Source organism: Gobio gobio (assembly GCF_949357685.1).
Source record: "Gobio gobio genome assembly, chromosome: 25".
NCBI classification, from domain to species: domain Eukaryota; kingdom Metazoa; phylum Chordata; class Actinopteri; order Cypriniformes; family Gobionidae; genus Gobio; species Gobio gobio.
The window spans coordinates 20,063,329-20,085,190 of NC_137121.1; the positions used below are offsets into that span (position 1 = coordinate 20,063,329).

Sequence of the window (21,862 nt, forward strand, 5' to 3'; positions counted from 1 at the left end):
GATCTGTAGTGGTAGGTCTCTATCAAAAGTGCTCCAAGGAAGGAAAAGTGGTGAACGGTGACAGGGTCATGGGCGGCCAAGGCTCATTACTGCATGTGGGGAGCGAAGGCTGGCCCGTGTGGTCCGATCAAACTGAAGAGCAACTGTAGCTCAAATTGCTCAAGAAGTTAATGCTGGTTCTGATAGAAAGGTGTCAGAATACACAGTGCATCGCAGTTTGTTGTGTATGGGGCTGCATAGCCGCAGACCGGTCAGGGTGCCCATGCTGACCCCTGTCCACAGCCGAAAGCACCAACAGTGGGCACGTAAGCATCAGAACTGGACCATGGAGCAATGGAAGAAGGTGGCTTGGTCTGATGAATCACGTTTTCTTTTACATCACATGGCACCAGGATGCACTATGGGAAGCAGGCAAGCCGGCAGAGGCAGTGTGATGCTTTGGCCAATGTTCTGCTGGGAAACCTTGGGTCCTGCCATCCATGTTGGTGTTACTTTGACACATACCACCTACCTAAGCATTGTTGCAGACCATGTACAACCTTTCATGGAAACGGTATTCCCTGGTGGCTGTGGTCTCTTTCAGCAGATAATGCGCCCTTCCACAAAGCAAAAATGATTCAGGAATGGTTTGAGGAGCACAACAACGAGTTTGAGGTGTTGACTTGGCCTCCAAATTCCCCGGATCTCAATCCAATCAAGCATCTGTGGGATGTGCTGAACAAACAAGTCCGATCCATGGAGGCCCCACCTCGCAACTTACAGGACTTAAAGGATCTGCTGCTAACATCTTGGTGCCAGATACCACAGCACACTTTCAGGGGTCTAGTGGAGTCCATGCCTCGATGGTTCAGGGCTGTTTTGGCGGCAAAAGGGGGACCAACACAATATTAGGTCATAATGTTATGCCTGATCTGTAAATATATATATATATTATTGCTGGGGAACAATGAATCGTGATTAATCGCATCCAAAATAAAAGTTTGTGTTTATGTGTGTGCAGTGCACTGTGTATAATCATTATGTATAAATAAATACACACACATAAATGTATATATTAAAGAAAAATGTTATATTTAATACAATTATATTTATATACAAGATAAATTATATATACAGTATATACATGCAAATATTTCTTAAATATATACATGCATGTGTGTGTATTTATTTATACATAATACATTTGACATTTTATTCAGTGCATAACAGGTACAGAACAAATACAAATTCTCTATGTCTTTTATACAAAAACAACTGAAGAGATAAAACATGGTGCTTTTAATGGAGATTTTCTAGCTGCATTGTACTGTTATTGTGCCGTACTCTGGATGTCAAGTAATATTTGTATATGATAAAGTGAACAGTTTCACCTGTGGTCTGTAATCAGCGATGGAGTGTTGTCTGTAGTCAATCAGAGCAGGTGGGTGTCTGTACTCCATGGTGGGCGGCTGTCTGTAGTCTGCTACAGGTGGATGTCTGTAGTCCACCGGGGGCTGTCTGTAGTCTGTGTACGCAGCTTGGCAGATATCAGGTTTAACATCCTGCCTGGCTTTTACTTCCGACCTGTAGTTAACAACAAGGTCAAATGAAGCGATCTTGTCCCACAATTCAAACAGGCTGAATAACTGCAGCTACACGTTTCCCACAGAATTCAAGCTCAAACCACCTAAACTCTGAGAATGTTGTTTTAAATACTAATACGTCCCATGTACAATAAAAACAACATATTGTGAATATATTTTACGTCTAGCCGTGACCTTTTCTTCTCTCTGACCATGTGAGCAGGGCTTTGCTCATGGGCCATATTTATCAAGTCTCAGTTCCCGTCTTTCACAACGCATAAATCAGAGCAGTCTTGAGCCAACCCTGGGAAAAAAATGTGCCAACCCCTGCCTGAGAGGAGACGCATGTATTATTGAAGAGGTAAATAATTTATCATGAAGTGTTAAGTGATGTTACTTAGACTGGTGTGAGAGAAAGACAGCAGATGCTCAAAGCATTATGTGAGATTGCCCAAGGCAGTTGGGTTGAGCTCAAAGACTACCTGAGAGAAACCCTGGACACATGACGTAAAAAAAAAAAAGAATAAAATGCAGAGATTTTAATGTGTCAATCTCATGAAGCATGTCAACAACATGCCTGACACACCGAAAGTCAAAAACGGATGAATTAAGGGAATTATAATTTGGGGAAAATGTTATAATGCAAAGAAATATATTGGTATAAAATAGTATAAAAACAGTCTTCATTTTCTTTATGGAATATAAATGTGCTTAACCATAATAAAAATAGTGTTAAGGCAAAAAACCTTAACAATATAAAAACCGTCGGATAGGCGGAGGGATAAAAGGTTGGATGGTTGAACAGACAGACAGACAGACAGACAGACAGACAGACAGACAGACAGACAGACAGACAGACAGACAGACAGACAGACAGACAGACAGACAGACAGACAGACAGACAGACAGACAGACAGACAGACAGACAGACAGACAGACAGACAGACAGATAGATAGATAGATAGATAGATAGATAGATAGATAGATAGATAGATAGATAGATAGATAGATAGATAGATAGATAGATAGATAGATAGATAGATAGATAGATTTAATATTATATTAGACATGACAATTATATAGTCGGGCAAACGGTACCTGGTGTCATGAAGGTACAGCTGTGGTGGTACCGGCACTGATCCGATGGAGGTGGGTTGAACCCCCGGGATGCCTGGATCCACAACAGGAGCAGCCTGAGTCACCACTGAGCCCGACTGCATGGCCTCCAGGCCGGGCTGACTCACAGGGAGACTGCTTTGAGTCACTGGTGGGCTGCTGTGTGGAGCTCCAGGGCTCGGCTCCATCAGCAGAGGACTGGGCTGTGTGGTGGCCGGGCTGGGGTGGGGCGCTGGTGGGCTGGGATGAGCCACCGTCGGGCTCTGCTGGGCTGCTGGGCTGGATTGAGTCTGAGGGCTGTGCTTCTGGGCCACCATGGGACTCTGCTTCTCCGATGTAGGGGCCGAATGCGCACCGTTTACGTCTAGGGCACAAAATGATTGTGTTTTCAAAGCAAGAAGACAGAAATCTTTCTTTATTGTAACACACTCTGACCATACCTTCCTCTGGGATGATGTGCAAGGTGACAGTGAGTCCAGCGTCTTTGATCAGCTTGACAATGTCAGCGTGAGGCATGTTGATAATAGACTGACAGTTGACAGCCATAATACGATCGCCAACTTTCAGCTTCCCACAGCGATCGGCCGGGCTGCCCTCGATGATGCGGCCGATCTTATGTGGCACAGCTACAAAACATATGAATGATGAGTTGATAAAAAAACGCATGTAAAATATGTTGGCCATATTTCAGTAAAAAAGCTATAATAAGAAATACATATTTTCCTGCAATATAAAATTATATATTATCCATAAAGAAAGTCTATTAAAGTATGTTAATTATTTTTAACATTGTAACATTTTCATCACAATGTTAATTATTTTTAACATTGTAACATTTTCATCACAATCTCATTGCTATATTTATTAATTTATATAAATGACTATAATAATATTCTCAATAGTGATCTTAAATGGTACTAAAATAGGCTTAATTTGCTATAATAATAACAAATATTTAAATGTAATATATAAAAAAATAATATGTAATATATTATAATAGTAAATATTTATTATTAATATATTGAAAATATGTTTTAATATTAGTATTATACATTTTTTTATATTTAAAAGTATTATTATTTTAGTACCATTAAGATTACTATTGAGAATGTTTATAATAGTATTTTATATTTATAATTTTATATAAATATAAAATACTATTATAAACATTCTCAATAGTAATCTTAATGGTACTAAAATAATAATAATAATAATAAATCCAGTATTTATTATAACCAGATATATAACAAGATATATATTTTTATCAATATTTCTATTATAAATTTCTTTTATATAAATTACTATTGTAAATATTATTAATAGTAATCTGAATAGTTCTAAAATAGGCTTTATTTGCTATATAAATTAAAAAAAAGTATTTCTTATTTTTATTTTGGGATGGAATAGGTGCCGAATAGAATTTTTTTTTTTTTTTTTTTTACAGGTTTTGTGAAATTCACCCAAATTTTGATAAGATGCACCAGCTTCCTTTCTTTGAAACGCAATAACTTTTTTTTAATGATTAAACCTTGTGGACTGCCTATCCCAGACTTTCAATACACCTGCAGTTTAAAACATTACCATGTGTATGTGAATGCATTAGTGTTCACCAGAACATCAGGGTAACAGCTATGTGAAGAGAGGACTTACTTATTGTGTTTGTGGTCTCTGGACGGTTGAGGGAGCTGATGATGACAAAACCAAAGCCTTCGCTTTCCTTGCGGTGGATAACTACATCAGTGGTGGGGGGTAAGTTGACCGGGCACACTGCATGACCCCGGGGAGAACTGCTTTGATTGGTCGCTGCACCATTTTCCTCACATTGCTGGCCTGCAGGTGGCAGCACACGCAATCTCAGCCAATGCAAACACAAACCACAGCTATTACACAGTAACAACTGCCTCCAATTACTGCGGTTTTAATTCTTGATAATGTATTTAACCATTAACACTCGTTATTTTTTGCACATGTTTTTTGTTGTTGAGTATATTTGTTACATAAGGCTTTTATGGCTCATATAATATGATAGGAAAAATATGAAATTTGGAGCAGATGCTGATATTATATGGCTAAAAAGTAAGATGAAATTCTGATTTAGGATGGGACAGTTACCGGTTTCACGATAAACCCCGATAAAATGTGCTAACGGTTAGTATTATCGTTTAAAATTAACGATTTTTAACGATAATTATCATAAAAATCGCAATTTTGAAAACGCATGGTAAATCCTGCCCAGCCAGCATCAGTCTGGCACATGTTGAAGAAATGGCGGAAGGCAGTGATCTGAGATTTTTCCACCTTCTAAAAGGACCAAATCTGAGGTGTGGTCATATTTTGGCTTATTCTAACTTTGACCTCAATACCAAAACTACGTCTGGGAAATAATTGGACTCAAAATGTTGTTTTGAGATGAAATATTTTATCTCATTTGAACAAAACCGTGATAATATTGATAATCGGGATCATTTTGGTCACTATAATCGTGAAATTTTCATACCGTCCCATCCCTAATTCTGATAATTAATGAGTTTGTTATAACACTATAGCAGAATACTTTCATGAAGTGCATACAAATATCAGTTGTCACTCTATACTGTATCTCCCAATAATATGTCTTATTATGATATTTAATTGCTTAGTTTTATGATCAAAGCTCTGTAGTTTTCATTGTGAAAATATTTAAATAATACATGGATAATCAAGCTAACCTCATTCAGTCCAGAAAGTGTTCATCTTGAAATATTACTTATGATACAAAAGTTATTCTGATGTTGTCACAGGGTGTTTTGGTGTTAGTTCATGTTTCATGTGTTTAGTTCATCAAGTTTACTGTCATGTTTCTAGTTTGTCTTGTCCTTTCAGTTTCCTGGTTTTGTCATGTGTTTTATTGTCATGTGACTCCCATGCCCTCACGTGATCTTGTGTCTTGTCCTGTCATTGGTTCATTGTTTAATCACTGTTCACAGGTGTCACTTGTCTTGTCATTAGTGTGTGTATTTAAGCCCTCATGTTTGCCATGTGTCTTGGTCGAGTATTACTATGTGTAACCGCTGTTGGTGTCTGTCTGTCTGTCTGTCTGTCTGTCTGTCTGTCTGTCTGTCTGTCTGTCTGTCTGTCTGTCTGTCTGTCTGTCTGTCTGTCTGTCTGTCTGTCTGTCTGTCTGTCTGTCTGTCTGTCTGTCTGTCTGTCTGTCTGTCATGTTTTTTTTGTCAAGTTTGTTTCAGTTCAAGTCATGTCACGTCAAGTCAAAGTCACCATTGGATTCTGTGTTTCACCTTGTAAATAAACTGCACTTGGGTTCTCAACTTGCCTCCAGTGGAATATCGTTACAGAATACTCGACCTTCAACCATGAACCCAGCAGTTTCTCTGCTACGTCTATGCCAAGACCAGCGTCCCATTGAGGACTATGTTGTGGACTTTTGTGGACTATGCCATGAGGTAGATTTTAATGATGTGGCCCTCAAGGACATTTTTAGATTTGGGCTTAATGAACCCATCCGATCACAGATGCCAGGGGGGAAGATCCATTTTACCCTGGCCCAATATATAGACCAGGCCCTTTTGTTGGGCGGCTCGGCCTTTACTGTGGGAACAGTGGATGAGGAGCTCCACTGTCCCACAGTACTCTCCAGCCCACGCCCACGTCCAGGCTCCAGCCCACGGCCACGTCCAGGCTCCAGCCCACGGCCACGTCCAGGCTCCAGCCCACGGCCACGTCCAGGCTCCAGCCCACGAGCCCGCTGTCCCGCCCAAGAACAGGTCCAGGTCCTCCCACGCCTGAGGGTCCAGGTCCGCCCACGCCTGAGGGTCCAGGTCCGCCCACGCCACAGGGTCCAGGTCCGCCCACGCCACAGGGTCCAGGTCCTCCCACGCCACAGGGTCCAGGTCCTCCCACGCCACAGGGTCCAGGTCCTCCCACGCCACAGGGTCCAGGTCCTCCCACGCCTGAGGGTCCAGGTCCTCCCACGCCACAGGGTCCAGGTCCTCCCACGCCTGAGGGTCCAGGTCCTCCCACGCCTGAGGGTCCAGGTCCTCCCACGCCACAGGGTCCAGGTCCTCCCACGCCACAGGGTCCAGGTCCTCCCACGCCACAGGGTCCAGGTCCTCCCACGCCACAGGGTCCAGGTCCTCCCACGCCACAGGGTCCAGGTCCTCCCACGCCTGAGGGTCCAGGTCCGCCCACGCCACAGGGTCCAGGTCCTCCCACGCCACAGGGTCCAGGTCCTCCCACGCCACAGGGTCCAGGTCCTCCCACGCCACAGGGTCCAGGTCCTCCCACGCCACAGGGTCCAGGTCCTCCCACGCCTGAGGGTCCAGGTCCTCCCACGCCTGAGGGTCCAGGTCCTCCCACGCCACAGGGTCCAGGTCCTCCCACGCCACAGGGTCCAGGTCCTCCCACGCCACAGGGTCCAGGTCCGCCCACGCCACAGGGTCCAGGTCCGCCCACGCCACAGGGTCCAGGTCCTCCCACGCCACAGGGTCCAGGTCCTCCCACGCCACAGGGTCCAGGTCCTCCCACGCCACAGGGTCCAGGTCCGCCCACGCCACAGGGTCCAGGTCCGCCCACGCCACAGGGTCCAGGTCCTCCCACGCCACAGGGTCCAGGTCCTCCCACGCCACAGGGTCCAGGTCCTCCCACGCCACAGGGTCCAGGTCCTCCCACGCCACAGGGTCCAGGTCCTCCCACGCCACAGGGTCCAGGTCCTCCCACGCCACAGGGTCCAGGTCCTCCCACGCCACAGGGTCCAAGTCCTCCCACGCCACAGGGTCCAGGTCCTCCCACGCCACAGGGTCCAGGTCCTCCCACGCCACAGGGTCCAGGTCCTCCCACGCCACAGGGTCCAGGTCCTCCCACGCCACAGGGTCCAGGTCCGCCCACGCCACAGGGTCCAGGTCCGCCCACGCCTCAGGGTCCAGGTCCGCCCACGCCTCAGGGTCCAGGTCCGCCCACGCCACAGGGTCCAGGTCCGCCCACGCCTCAGGGTCCAGGTCCGCCCACGCTCCCAGGCCCGTCCAGGTCTTGTCTGGGTCCGGTGCCCCTGCACGGGCCTGGCCCACCATCCCTCCCCCAAGACCGCCCCCCAAGACTTTTTGTTGAGACTCTCTGTTGTTAGGCCATTGGTGTTGTGGTATTGTTTGGGCGTCAGGGGCCGCCCATAGAGGGGGGGATCTGTCACAGGGTGTTTTGGTGTTAGTTCATGTTTCATGTGTTTAGTTCATCAAGTTTACTGTCATGTTTCTAGTTTGTCTTGTCCTTTCTGTTTCATTGTCATGTGACTCCCATGCCCTCACGTGATCTTGTGTCTTGTCCTGTCATTGGTTCATTGTTTAATCACTGTTCACAGGTGTCACTTGTCTTGTCATTAGTGTGAATTTAAGCCCTCATGTTTGCCATGTGTCTTTGTCGAGTATTACTATGTGTAACCACTGTTGGTGAGTGTCTGTCGTGTTTTTTAGTCAAGTCTGTTTCAGTTCAAGTCATGTCACATCAAGTCAAAGTCACCATTGGATTCTGTGTTTCACCTTGTAAATAAACTGCACTTGGGTTCTCAACTTGCCTCCAGTGGATTCGTTACAGATGTTTACTTTACTGTGAAATCTTTGCAGATTTTTATAAAGACATGTGAACTTTGACCTGACTGGGGACATTTTTAAAATGACACTAAAAGGCTTGTTAAAAAGTATAAACTATCAATGAGACGACAGAAGGTATGTAGCAGATTTGATCATTGATCAAAGTTTTGATCATTTTGAATCATTTTGAGGCCTTAGAAATTTGTATTAAAAAAATATTATACAGTAGGCTTTATAGGGTTATTAAAGAAACTAAAAATGTACTTGTCTTGTACCATGCAATTCATCCTACATACCTATATTAAGGAATTTGCTGTTTTATAAACCCTGACAGTGTAGTTACCGACTGGATTTGAGGCTATAATTGTTGGTTTTGTGCCACTGGAGAGTTTTGCTCACCCTGCTGTGTCAGAACTCTCCTCCTGACGGTCAAGGTGACCTGTCCGTTTCGTGCAGCCGCGTGCATGAGGTCGATGACGTAGCGGTGTGGTCTCCCCGCCACGGGCATCCTGTCAACCGAGACCAGCTCATCTCCCGGACGCAGTCTGCCGTCGCGCTCCGCGGGGCTGTTCTCTATGATTGCTCCGATCACAATCTGTGAAGAAAAATCAGTCATCACATTAATGTGAACTGACATTCAAAGTCTCATTATAATATTGTCGGCAGTTTTACATTACATGTTCAAACAGAGATTTTCTTGACTAGCTGATGGGTTTACATGTCTAGCCTGACAGAAAGTCGCTCTACTGCTGGTATTTATTTAAGAAAAGTCAATTAAAATACCAGAGATTACCAAAGACAACTAGCTAAGAGACGACAATTCAGTCTAAAGTAATGAGGCTTTTAACAGCCACAATTCTGAATAGAGTGTGTTCAAAATAAAGCAGCACACCTAACGTAGTGGCATGCTATCAGATGCTAAGATTATTTGATAGCTATATACCGTGGTACTGAACAAGATTAGTGTTATTGTTAATGATAACTATTATGAGGAAGAAAATTTGCAGTAAACAATCATTTTAACTAAACTAAAACAAACAAAAAAATGCAATGCAAAGGAATAAAACAAAGCACTAAAATATGACCCAGAAATCTGACATTAATTTACTTTTTTTATTTTTATAAAAAATTATTAAAATATAATATATAATTATTAAAAGATTATTAAAATTGTATTTTAATTTGACACATGACAACAACACGATAAAAACAACAACACTTCTGATTGACATGTAAAACAGCCAATCGCAGTGCTGCGTGTCTTATCACAGGCAGATGGAACACTTTCTGATGGAATGAAATGGATGTAAACTACACTGAAACGAAATAAATAAAAATGAAAACGAGATAAAAACTATTTATGGAAAAACCAAGCTCAAAAATGAAATCTAAAATAAAAACAAAACAATTAGAGCTGGGCATTTTAATGAACATATCTCTTTAGGAGTAATTTTTATATCATCATTTTTAAATGTTTTACTTTTGAAGCCTGATGGACACAAACTTATGTCATAATATTATTGACATTACAGATGCATCATGTATCTCATTATATGTCACAAGTCTGACATAAGAGCAAAAACAGCTTGGGATGCACTACATTGATTAAAAAAATGACGGTAAAGACATTTATAATGATACAAAAGAAGTTTTAGTTAAAATAAACGCTGTTCTTTTGAACTTTCTATTCATCCAAGAATCCTGAAAAAAATGTATCAAGGTTTCCACAAAAAATGTAAGCAGTTCAACTGTTTTTCAACATTGATAATAATAAGAATGTTTATTGAATACCAAATTCAATATACTTCAATATAGTTTAATATATTGCTTATAAACACCTAAAAATAATTGTAATGCTAATGATGCATAGAGCAATTATCATATTAGAATGATTCATGAAGGATCATATGACACTGAAGACTGGGGTAATGATGCTGAAAATTCAGCTTTGAATCACAGGAATTAATTACATTTTAAAATATATAAAAACAGAAAAGTTATTTTGAATATTATTTCTCAATATTACTGTTTTTATTGTATTTTTGATCAAATAAATTCAGCCTTGATGAGCAAAAGAGACTTCCTTCAAAAACGATAAAAAAAAAATAAAAAAAAAATCACACCAACCCTAAACCTTTGAACGGTAATGTATATCATCATACAGCCCAGCTCTAATAACTACTGTGACATTTTCAAAACTATAACCACCACTATAGGCATATACCATCATACTATCATGGTACATGCCCAAAAAATATAAGTAGTATTGTATAAGTAGCTGAAGTAAATGAATTTGTCAGGTGTGTGTTTCCATCTGCTGCTCGTGGAGCTGTACAGATATGAGCCAGTATCTGTTTATCCTGCCCCATACGAGCCTTGTCACGGGCCTCCGGACTCACAGCCTGCACCGCCTCGTCTCCACCCAGGATCCTGAAGCCGAAGCCGGTCTTTTCACGCAGCAGGTGCACTTCCACTTCTTGGTACTCCACACCTGAGGAACAAGAATTACAGATTTTGATCAAACGCACCCAATTCAAGTTTGAGTTAATTCGTGGTGCTTTCTTGGTGGGTTTGACATAAAAACCAAGATCAGGGCTTCTTCAACAACGTCGAACCATCCCTAAACCTAACCACAAGCTGAGGGATCAGAGAACGCCACACGTTATGTAGGTCGTCTCACAAACTGGAGTGCTGAACCTTCTGATGTAGTGGAGAATAAGGGTATAGTGGTAGACAGAGAGCTAAATATAGAGCACTAAAGTCACATGGGTTACATAAATTAGCAATTGAAATGTGACTAACAGCATATGTGCTCTGTGACATAAAGAGAGGGAACGCAGCACAATAGACTTGCCTGTAGAGTCTGTCAGCGTCCGAGGTGGGATTGGCTCTGTGCGAATGAGAAATGAGAGCTTCAAACAATCAAATACTTTGAACTATCAACTGGCTTTATGCTTTATTGAGGCTCGTATGTGGGAGGAATCACAAGGAACCTGTCAAGAATTTTATAGGCTCATATTTCACCTCAAACTGAAAAGAAATTAATAGGAAATTATCATTAGATTAGAGAAAATTAAGCCTTTTTTCTAGTTGTGACATGATTTTCATGAAAATGAAGTCTCTCAATTGTCATTAAAGGATTAGTTCACTTTAAAATGAAAATGTCCTGATAATTTACTCACCCCCATCTCATCCAAGATGTTCATGTCTTTCTTTCTTCAGTGGAAAAGAAATTACGTTTTTGAGGAAAACATTCCAGGATTTTTCTCCACACGATGGTCTTCAATGGCAACCAAAATGTTGAAGGTCCAAATCAATGCAGCTTTAAAGGCTCTGCGCGATCCAGCCGAAGAATAGGGTCTTATCTAGTGAAACGATCTGTCATTTTCAAGAAAAAATAAACATTTATATACTTTTTAACCTAAATTGCTCATCTTGTGCTGCTCTGCGACGTGCCACGGATTGCGTAATCACGTCGGAAAGGTCACGCTAGACGTAGGCGGAAGTATCGCCCCAAGGGAACGTGCGAAGACTAATACAAACGGCCTTTACAAAAAAAACTTGAACTTCAAAATAGTCCGATATCGTTGTTTAACCTTTTTTTTTACTAAAGGATGTTTGTATTAGTCTTCGCACAAGCGCTTTGTAAACACGGGGCCGATACTTCTGCGTATGTCTGGCGTGACCTTTCCGACGTGATTGCACAATGGGTGGCACGTCGCAGAGCAGCGCAAGATGAGCAATTTAGGTTCAAAAGTATATACATTTTGTTTTTTTAATAGAAAATGACCGATGGTTTCACTAGATAAGACCCTATTCCACAGCTGGGATCGTGCAGAGCCTTTGAAGTCCTTCGAAACTGCATTGATTTGGACCCTCAACATTTTGGTTGCCATTGAAGTCCATTGTGTGGAGAAAAATCCTGAAATGTTTTCCTTAAAAAACTTAATTTCTTTTCCACTGAAGAAAGAAATACATGAACATCTCGGATGGCATGGGGGTGAGTAAACTATCAGAAAATTTTCATTTTGAAGTGAACTAATCCTTTAAAGGGGTCATGAACTGGCTTTTGAAAAAAAAATGTATACTGTTGTCTGAGGTCAATTTATGACGTTTGCGTGGTTTTTACATTCAGAAACATCATAATGAATAAGTAATAGGCTATTTTCTGCCTTGGTTTTGAGGCTCTCTGAAAAAACGCTCGGTTTTGATGGGCGTGCCGCACTGAAGACTTGGAAGTAAATGCCCACGGCTAGGATTGGATAAGATTTGCATATTTAATGAACTTCAGCTCCCTCAGTACATGTGGGGAAATTGTTTTGAAAGCGTCAAGGGAAACGCTCACAGGACTCGCAAAATGTCTTTTTCAAACAAACACAAAGATTCATCTCTCATCCACCCGCGATAGATTGGAATGTTATTTATGTATTACTTGGCTGGCCTGATCAGTGAATATAACCGCAAACCGTACACACACACATACACACACACACATAGCCCGTCGGCAGGCCGGTGATAGGTTTTGGTAGCCCGTCTGAAAAACACATAGCCCTGGGACGTTGGGCTTTGTGAGCACTTGCGTTACAAGACCGAGTCTGATCACGAATGAACCAATAACAACTTCTCCAGCCTGTGACCGCATGCTAAGGTATGTAATCAATATATATCAAACGATCTGTAACAATGCAATACTAACACATATAAAAAAAACATGTTTTACTCACATAAGTGTGTTGCACCGTTTCTGTCGGATCCAATATAGAAGGCACAGCATTGTGTTTTAATCTCAATATGTCTGCAAATCCAGTCTCGACCTGTATCTTGTTTACAATCGATTTTGCGGTGAAATGAAGCGAACAAATGCGCAATGTCTTACGCACGTGAGCTGGAACCGGCATGTTTATTGCTCGGTAGCACGACCCGTTTAGCTCCACGAGTCGGTGGGCGGGCTTGAGGCGGTGCTTCTGCATTCTATGACGTCAGTGGTCGACATATTCTGAGATCTCTCGTTTTCTGGGCCTGGTGTCTATAAAAGCTTTTCTTTGACTAACAAGGACGTTTTCAGCTCTGAAACTTACAGGATATTCTTATATCACGATGAACTTTTATATACCAAAGGTATATCTCTAGTCATCAACCCTTTAATATAAAAGACTGAATAATAAGTATCGCAGTGGCGTGCGGTCCATATAAGCAGCGAATGCACTGCATACCCAAGCCATTTGTGGACTCCCTGATTAGAATTAACCCTATAAATTACTATAAATTCCCTTATTTGAGGTGTACCATAAAGCTTACATGATATTATAAATGTTAGTAATATGTATGTAATAGGGGTGTAACGGTACACGTATTCATACCGAACCGTTTCGGTACGGGGCTTTCGGTTCGGAGGACGCGTGTACCGAACGGTTTCCGAATACAGTCTTTAACAGTTAACAGTAGGCTTGTTTTAAGCGCGGAACACACTTCAATCCGAGTTCCCACACGAACATATTAAGTATTCAGTCCATTTTATCACGACATTCAAACGATAAATGCCGTTTTGACGCTATTTAATGTGGCGTGACTGATCACAGTTCAAGCGGCGGCGCGATGCGTTCGATCAACTCTTCCTAAAGAATAAACATGAATGAACATCTGACGGTATGTTGTTGAGGATACATTACAACTTACTGAAACGTTTCATATGTGGTGTAATCGCTCAATCAGTGTTTCAACGGCGGAAAATAACTGTCTGCTTGTAAACTAAACAATGTCATGTAGCATCACATTTACCTCAGGCAGTCATTCAGTGTCCACAGAATTTTATTCACTAAAGAAATCAACCCTTTCACTAAATATATGCACTATATTAGCCTATATATTCATTATATTCTACTTAACCTGTTGTTGATGACACTGTGTATACATTTTTATATTTCAACAAAAAATTGGAGAAAAACTATTTTATAATTAGATTTAGAAGTTATTGCATAAACTTATGTGAAGTTTACATGTTTGCGTACTATGCTATTTGAGTGTTGATTATTATACCTAAAAATAAATAGCCACTGAATTTAGGCTAATAGTTTGGGCTCTGTTGTTAACCTTTAATATTAAGTAATGGCTCCCTATATAGTTTACAGCAATATCTTCAATACACTTTTTGTTATAATTTAATTCATTTAAGGACAGCCACTTTTTTTCAGTATACCACCGTTTAATAAAAATAAATAAAAAGCAATTTTGTAAAACTGCTCTACCGAAGCGTGACTTCAAAATCGAGGTACGTACCGAACCGTCAGTTTTGTGTACCGTTACACCCCTAGTATGTAACTCTCATTTATTTATTTGCCAAACGACGGTAATTTTCTTCAAGTCTGTAGTTCTGGGTATGCAGATCCACAGCAGCTTTGCCGCCTAGGCTCTGTTGTTATGCATCATCATCACTGTCCTGCGTTCTCATTGGTTTACTGGCATATGTGGGATTTAATGTACTGGGTAAGCTGTGAGCAGAATTTGGGGAGAAACAAAAACTAGCAGTCCTAAAAATGCCTGATTTTTAAGCAAATATATATGTGTATAAATGATTAGAATATAGCGCCCTCCGAAAGCTCTGACTTACGTCTGCTTTCGTAAATGGCACGTGACTTCTCGTAGAGGTCATAGGGGTCAGGCTTGCCCAGGTGGAAGGCCTCTGTGTCTGGAACAGAAGAGCGATGGAGAGCCTGGCCGGGATGTGGAGCACCGTGGGGGAGCAAAGCGGCAGACAAGCTGGTCTGGGGGCTTCCTTGAGGGTCCCACTGCAAGGACAATACATGCATAGACCGGTTTGAGTGGATAATATATAGCATACGCTAAAAAAAATAGTAAACATTTGTCATGTAGATCATTTAAATGTAAAGATCAAGCAGAGACGATTCGGTCATACAGGTGACCCGTCATTACTCCTGTCCTCTTTCTGCACAGAGAGAGTTTTGCAGTCCAATCGCTCTCTGGAGGTTCAACGAAGGAGAATTAAGCCCTAAGTGTGAAGCCAAGTGTCTGTGCTAGAGTCATGCGCCCCGGGGGCTAATGGATCCTATTTCCTTTGAGCTGTTCATTTCACCTGCAGCTTTCTGCTTAACCTGCCAATTCCATTACGAGCCCTGAATCCAGCCGAACTGGACGGCTTCCTGAAAATGATGTATCTCACACCGGCATGAAAGTGAACTCACATGAAATTAGATAGCAAGGCTAGTTCTAGAAATACCTAAATGTGCTCAATGAAATGTTCTGTTACATTACAAGGCTTCAGAGAAACTTAACCCGAGATGTGTAGTCTCTCAAACAGCATTTGTGGACCTGCAATGCAATTAAGGCATGTAAAATGAAGGAAAATCATACTAGAGGACTAAAAACCCTGTGAAGAATGTATTTGTTGCGGGGTAGTGACGAGAGCAGCCTGGGTGTTCTGCTAAATATCCCCTCTTTCTGGAATACTTGATTCTACACACACACATATATACACCTATCAGGCATAACATGATCACCACCTTTCCCAATATTGTGTTGGTCCCCCTTTTGATGCCAGAAAAGCCCTGACCCGTGGAGGCATGGACTCCACTAGACCCCTGAAGGTGTGCCGTGGTATCAAACTCGTTGTTGTGCTCCTCAAACCATTCCTGAACCAGCATTATCCTGCTGAAAGAGGGCACAGCTACCAGGTTGTACATGGTCTGCAACAATGCTTAGGTAGGTGGTACATGTCAAAGTAAAATCCACATAGATGGCAGGACCCAAGGATTCCCAGCAGAAAATTGCCCAAATCATCACACACCCCACAAGAGCTGCAGTTTTGGAGATGCTCTGACCCAGTCGTCTAGCCATCACAATTTGGTCCTTGTCAAACTCCCTCAAATCCTTACGCTTGCCCATTTTTCCTGCTTCTGACACGTCAACTTTGAGGACAAAATGTTCACTTGCTGTCTAATATATCCCACCCACTAACAGGTGCCGTGATGAAGAGATAATCAGTTTTATAATGTTATGCCTGATCAGTGTATACAGTATACATATATATATATATATATATACACATATACACATACACATAAATGTATATGTGTATATGTATGTATGTATGTATGTATGTATGTATATATATATATATATATATATATATATATATATATATATATATATATATATATATATATATATATATATATATATATATATATATATATATATATATATATATATATATATATATATATATACACATACATACATACATATACACATATACATTTATGTATGTATGTATGTATGTATGTATGTATGTATGTATATATGCATATACATACATACATATAATATACATACATACATATATATACACATGTATGTGCAGAGTTTGATGTAGAATTAAATGTATACATTTTTTCTTATATATAAAAGGAAAAAAATATATGAAAACCAAAAAAATAAAAGATATATTTTGGACCCTTCTGAAAGGGTTTGTATAATGCTGAAGTGGTTTATTTTGTGAAATAAATAACCCGTGAATAAAATAAATAAGAAAACAGGTTTGGAGTGACATGAGGGTGAGTAAATAATGACAGAATTTTCATTTATGTGTGAACTCTCTCTTTAATATTTAAAACTTCAAATGAATCAATTTTTTTTGTTTTTAAGTCCGCCAGAGCTATAAATCACATGGCAGCATGATTGAGTCCGCGGGTCTCGGGGACAGAGGAGGAGGAATATCAATTGAGTATCACCTGCATAATCTTTGCTCAGAATAATTTCTCTTCATGATAAACACATCCTAGCGCGCACCTCGCGCACACACACACATATTAAAAAGAAACACTTTGCTGTCAGTTAAAGCTTTTTGTTTGCTAATGCAGCAGCACAAGAGGCATACTGATTATGTACGCCACCCATGGCTTCTGCATTAATGCATCTGTCACCCGGGACGTCTCCATGTCGGGTTTCATCAGAGTGTTATCCAGCGTGCCGCTGAACACGTGCTGAGACTAAGAACTCGCGGCTGCGGTTTGTCTTTAACAGTGATTGGAGATTGATGCTGCAATCTCTCTGAGCTACCGAGGGATTTCGGCCAACAGACGCAAGTCCAAGTTCTTTGCTAAAGGGCAGCGGATAGCCAGAGGTGTGCAGGTGGTCAAATCCTCTTACGTTACATGAAAACATGATTTGATCATTTCTTCAGCAAACACTGACGCAGAATGGCAACTGTCAAAATTCCTGCCAAAACGATCTATCAATTCAAATGCAAATATTGGCAGAAAATGCCGAAAAATCATTTTAAAGGCAAAATTTCACATTTGAACTTCTGCTTTACATATACTTCATGTGTATGAGTTTTTCTATGACTTTTCACTGACAAATATGCAATCCAATGATTAGCCGTAACTATTCATAAAAAAACAATAATAAACAAACTAAAATGTTTTAACGTTTGATATGACTACTGACAAAACACATAATATGCATCTTTACACTGTCATATGAACAACCAGTTAGAATAAAAAAAAATAAAAAATCTGCATTTGTTTGATTTATGAGTCATTTGTTTGGGAATCTGACTACAGTGTTACAATATATGATTTGATTAATTCGAATTCAGAAATCAGACCACACTTGTTCAACTCTGTGTTTAATTCACTAAAAGATCCGGCTCATAAGAGTCATTCGTTTAAGGTGTGGACTATACTGGTTGCTCAATATGTATATGAGTCACTGAAAAATGTCAGTTTGTAACTACAGCACTTTAAGTTGTGTTGATTTGGTGGCTAATTCGGCTGGATGCGTATAAGCTCATACATACATTTTTGTACGAACTGCTTACTGACACTCACTGACACTTCTGTGCAGTGCTGGACCCTTAATGCTGGATTTTTTTCTAAAAATGTTTCTGTACAAATCCCATTGTGCAAATTCATACGAAATTGCAACCTCATAAGAGTTTTCTCATGAGATTAGGTTGGCTCAGAAGAGTCATTCGTCAGGAATTGGACTACTCTGCTTGCAGAGTCTGTTTCGCTCGGTATTTGCAGTAACTGTTGTGGCGCCACTGAATAAGTAAAGCAGGAAATGTCTAATTGTTTTAGTACAATGTTCCAAGCATGTGCGAGAACTGTTAATGGAACCGAACGGTTGAATCTGAATTGAAGCCGTACTATATGAGCCTCTGAAGTTACAGCAGTTTAATGTCAAGGTCAGTTCAAGAACATGCATAAACAAATAGTTGTTTGAGAAACTAGAAATGCACTGATTGCAGTTTTCTTGGCCGATTCCGATGTACGTTTTTTGTGTACGTTTTGTTTACGTTTTTGTAGATTCAGATTTTCTTTCTAAGAACTATAATTGACAGCATATAAACAAAAATCGACTTTTCTTCAACGCAGTTATATTTTCATAAAAATAAAAAAAGTAAAAAGTGAGTAATAAAATAAGAACAAATAAACAAATTGAAAACAATAGCACAAATAAATGCAATAGAGTAAAGAGAGATATGAAAATGTTTTTTTTTTCAGGTGGGTCTAACAGTAGCAAGTATTCAGGTAAGAAATACTACAGAAATTAATGCAATTAAATGTAAGATAACACTGGATAGTCTTAATTAGTTATTTAATTGAAGATTAATGCTTACAATTAAAGATACAAAAGTCTTTCAGTCAAGAGCATTGTGTGATTTTCTCTTTTATTCTTTGATTAATAACATGATAGACAGCAGCAGGTTTATTAGACTACAGTCACTTTAAGAGTTTATGCACAGATCCAGGGGTGGGTTTAGTGATTTGGGGGCTCCAGGCAAAATATAGGAATACTCCCCACCTCCCACATACACACATAAGAAACATTACACACATAAGAATTATTTCAACCAAAAATGAAGTGTGCCTGTGTGGAAAGTAAATGTGCATGCCTCATCTACTGCGCCATTTAAAACAATAAACATATAATATGCACTGTTGCTCCAATGCATCATATTTTCATTTGAGCCCTGTGAAATCTTTTTTTTTTTTTTTTTAATTCCAAAAAGAAAATGGATGTTTATATTAAATTGTATTAATCGAAAAGCATGGCTAATTTAAATCATGAAACATAATTTATTAATGTATTAAGTTTAACAAAATATATATTTATTTGTTTCATGTATTTCAATTTTTCTGGTCATCAAATGAAGGCACACAACATTTATCTTTTATTCCAATTTAAATTAAATAAATTATAGTTTCTAATTTATTTTAAAAAATGCCAAAAGGGTCAGAAAAATAAACATGATTCAAAATATATTAGTTCACACAATTTAGAAACATAATTCAATGATCAAGAATATTATACTTAATATTGCTTAAAGCTGCTGTCCGTAACTTTTTCTGTGTGTATATGTTATGATGATAGTTTCTCTCAAATGAAACGGTACAATGCTCGTGAAGTGTAGGACCCTATGATTTCTGCGATGCAGAAAACGCAGACGGAATTGCAGAATCCAGTCATAAAAATGGAATTTAGTGTTTAACACGGAATGTCACAGAATTTGTCAAATTTTGGATGAACAAATCCAATGCAAGTCGGCACACTTCAATCAAATTGCGATATGGACTACTAGTGTAACCGCTTATGCTTCCACGCTGAACGTATATCTCATATATAAAAATTATTTTAGGGGGCCCTTGGCTTCCGGGGGCCCCAGGCGGTCGCCTACCTTTGCCTAATGGTTAAGTCCGCCTCTGCGCGGATCCAATATACTGTAGCACAACATGCGTTATCTTTCTCAGCTATTTATGTTCCAAAGCTGACTGCTTAACTGAATCGTCGCAAAGACGGCCATTTTGACATAATTTTGTGTGTATTTGACCGTTTAAGTGCAGTAAGCCACTCATTTTGCTACTTGCGGGACTCACGAAGCTGTTTGAGTAGCGGCTTGTGTGCTCCTAACAAAACGGACCGACTCGAAATCGGTCACCGGTCTGGGCTGAGCATGCGGAAAATCGGCCGATTTTGGTCCCTGGCTGGTTTGATCAGTGCAACTCTATGAGATGGTAAATATTTAAAATCCATTTACCTGTTTTGTGGGATCCCAGGGTGTGAAGAGGCCTGACAGCACAAGAAAAAAAAAGATTAATATCATTAGGTCTTCCTTAAAGAGTAGATTAACACATTTTTCATAATAGTCACATAATATTTTCTCTTCACTTCGTTGTCCTGTAGGCTCTTAAGTGAGGAAAGTTTATTGCATTTATTTGTGAGGTAATTACATCATTAGCTTTGAGCAGAAGCCAAACTCTGTAAAAGAGACAACAGACACTAAACTAGATTTTTACAACTCTTGCAACTTTCCGTCAGTTCTGAATGATCATAATGAAATAATAACGGCCAGCAATGCTTTTACCTTATGTGTTGTATATATCACTGTAGCCTATATCAGTATTTGTACAAATATCTGTAGTAAAATTGCACATCATATTAGTATTAATGGTAGTTGTACAATATTTAGTTTTGTCATAAAAAATATTTTTATTATTGATATTTTTTTGATTCCATTTAATACATCAACTCACTATTTATAACACATTTATTTATGGACATGCTACCTCTTTAATTGAGAAGAAAATGGGGATTGGATATTATTTTTCAGATTTCATTGACATTGTTTTCTTTTATTGCTTTATTAAAAAAATGCCAAAAGGGTCAGAAAAATAAACATGATTCAAAATATATTAGTTCACGAAATTTTGAAAAATAATTCAATGCTCAAGAATATTATACTTAATATTGCTTAACATGCTTCATTATTCCTTAACTTTTTTTTCTTTTTTCTTTTTTTAACAAATAAAAACATTACTTAATTAAAATGTTTTATAATTATTAAGTATCTTATAGACTACATTAGTTTACACAAATGGAAAGCCATTTTTAAGGCTCAGAAACTAGTAAAGAAGTCAGTAAAGAATTACCATAATACAGTTTTTTCAGTATTAAGTTTCCCATATAATAAAATTCATGATGTGCGTTTGTGATATGACTGTGATAAGAAGAAGGTTGTTTAAGATTCATCTGCAATGTGATTATACCATGGCTGGAGGTGCTGTGAGAATAATGAGTAATGACTTTTTCATTCCTTAGTCTCTTTCAATAATATGGACTACATTATGAGTCTTTGTGCATTTACACACACACACACGCAACACCCACACACGTGTGCACATGCATGCATGCGGCCTGTATGTATATAGGTTAGTATTTGTAGCATAAGGCAGGGGGGCAAGGCATTTTTATGCCTACTTAAACTAACAGGATTACATCAAACGCTATATGACCAGGACACGACTTGGCAGCGAAGAGCTAAACATAAAGCCTCGGGCAAACATGCACAGTCGTGCCACTCCATAAGTCCTCATCCTCCCCCAATACATCACAAAAAATGCCATATGGACAAGACTAAAGAACTGTAGCTTGCAGGCAAAACTTCAAGGAATTGTTCTCTTATCTCTTGATTGCTCTTAATCTGACTTGAACACTGAAACAACCTATAAAAAAGTAGAAGTTGAATGAAATTAAAAGTTGAATGAATGTATCTTCTGTCAGTTTTAACAATAGCGTGCTGCAACG

The 21,862-nt window shown here is 39.7% G+C and overlaps 1 protein-coding gene across 1 annotated transcript in view; it reads right to left on the minus strand.

Moving 5' to 3' along the window:
• Positions 1-21,862, minus strand: part of magi2b (membrane associated guanylate kinase, WW and PDZ domain containing 2b) — a 120,772-nt gene that overhangs the window by 10,329 nt on the left and 88,581 nt on the right. The window contains exons 12-20 of the mRNA XM_079809179.1: positions 20,316-20,347; positions 14,862-15,039; positions 11,109-11,144; positions 10,654-10,745; positions 8,654-8,849; positions 4,329-4,508; positions 3,119-3,304; positions 2,661-3,042; positions 1,371-1,563 (exon numbers count right to left, since the gene is read on the minus strand). Of these exons, the coding sequence (XP_079665305.1) occupies positions 1,371-1,563; positions 2,661-3,042; positions 3,119-3,304; positions 4,329-4,508; positions 8,654-8,849; positions 10,654-10,745; positions 11,109-11,144; positions 14,862-15,039; positions 20,316-20,347 (1,475 nt within the window). The remainder of the gene's footprint in view (positions 1-1,370; positions 1,564-2,660; positions 3,043-3,118; positions 3,305-4,328; positions 4,509-8,653; positions 8,850-10,653; positions 10,746-11,108; positions 11,145-14,861; positions 15,040-20,315; positions 20,348-21,862) is intronic.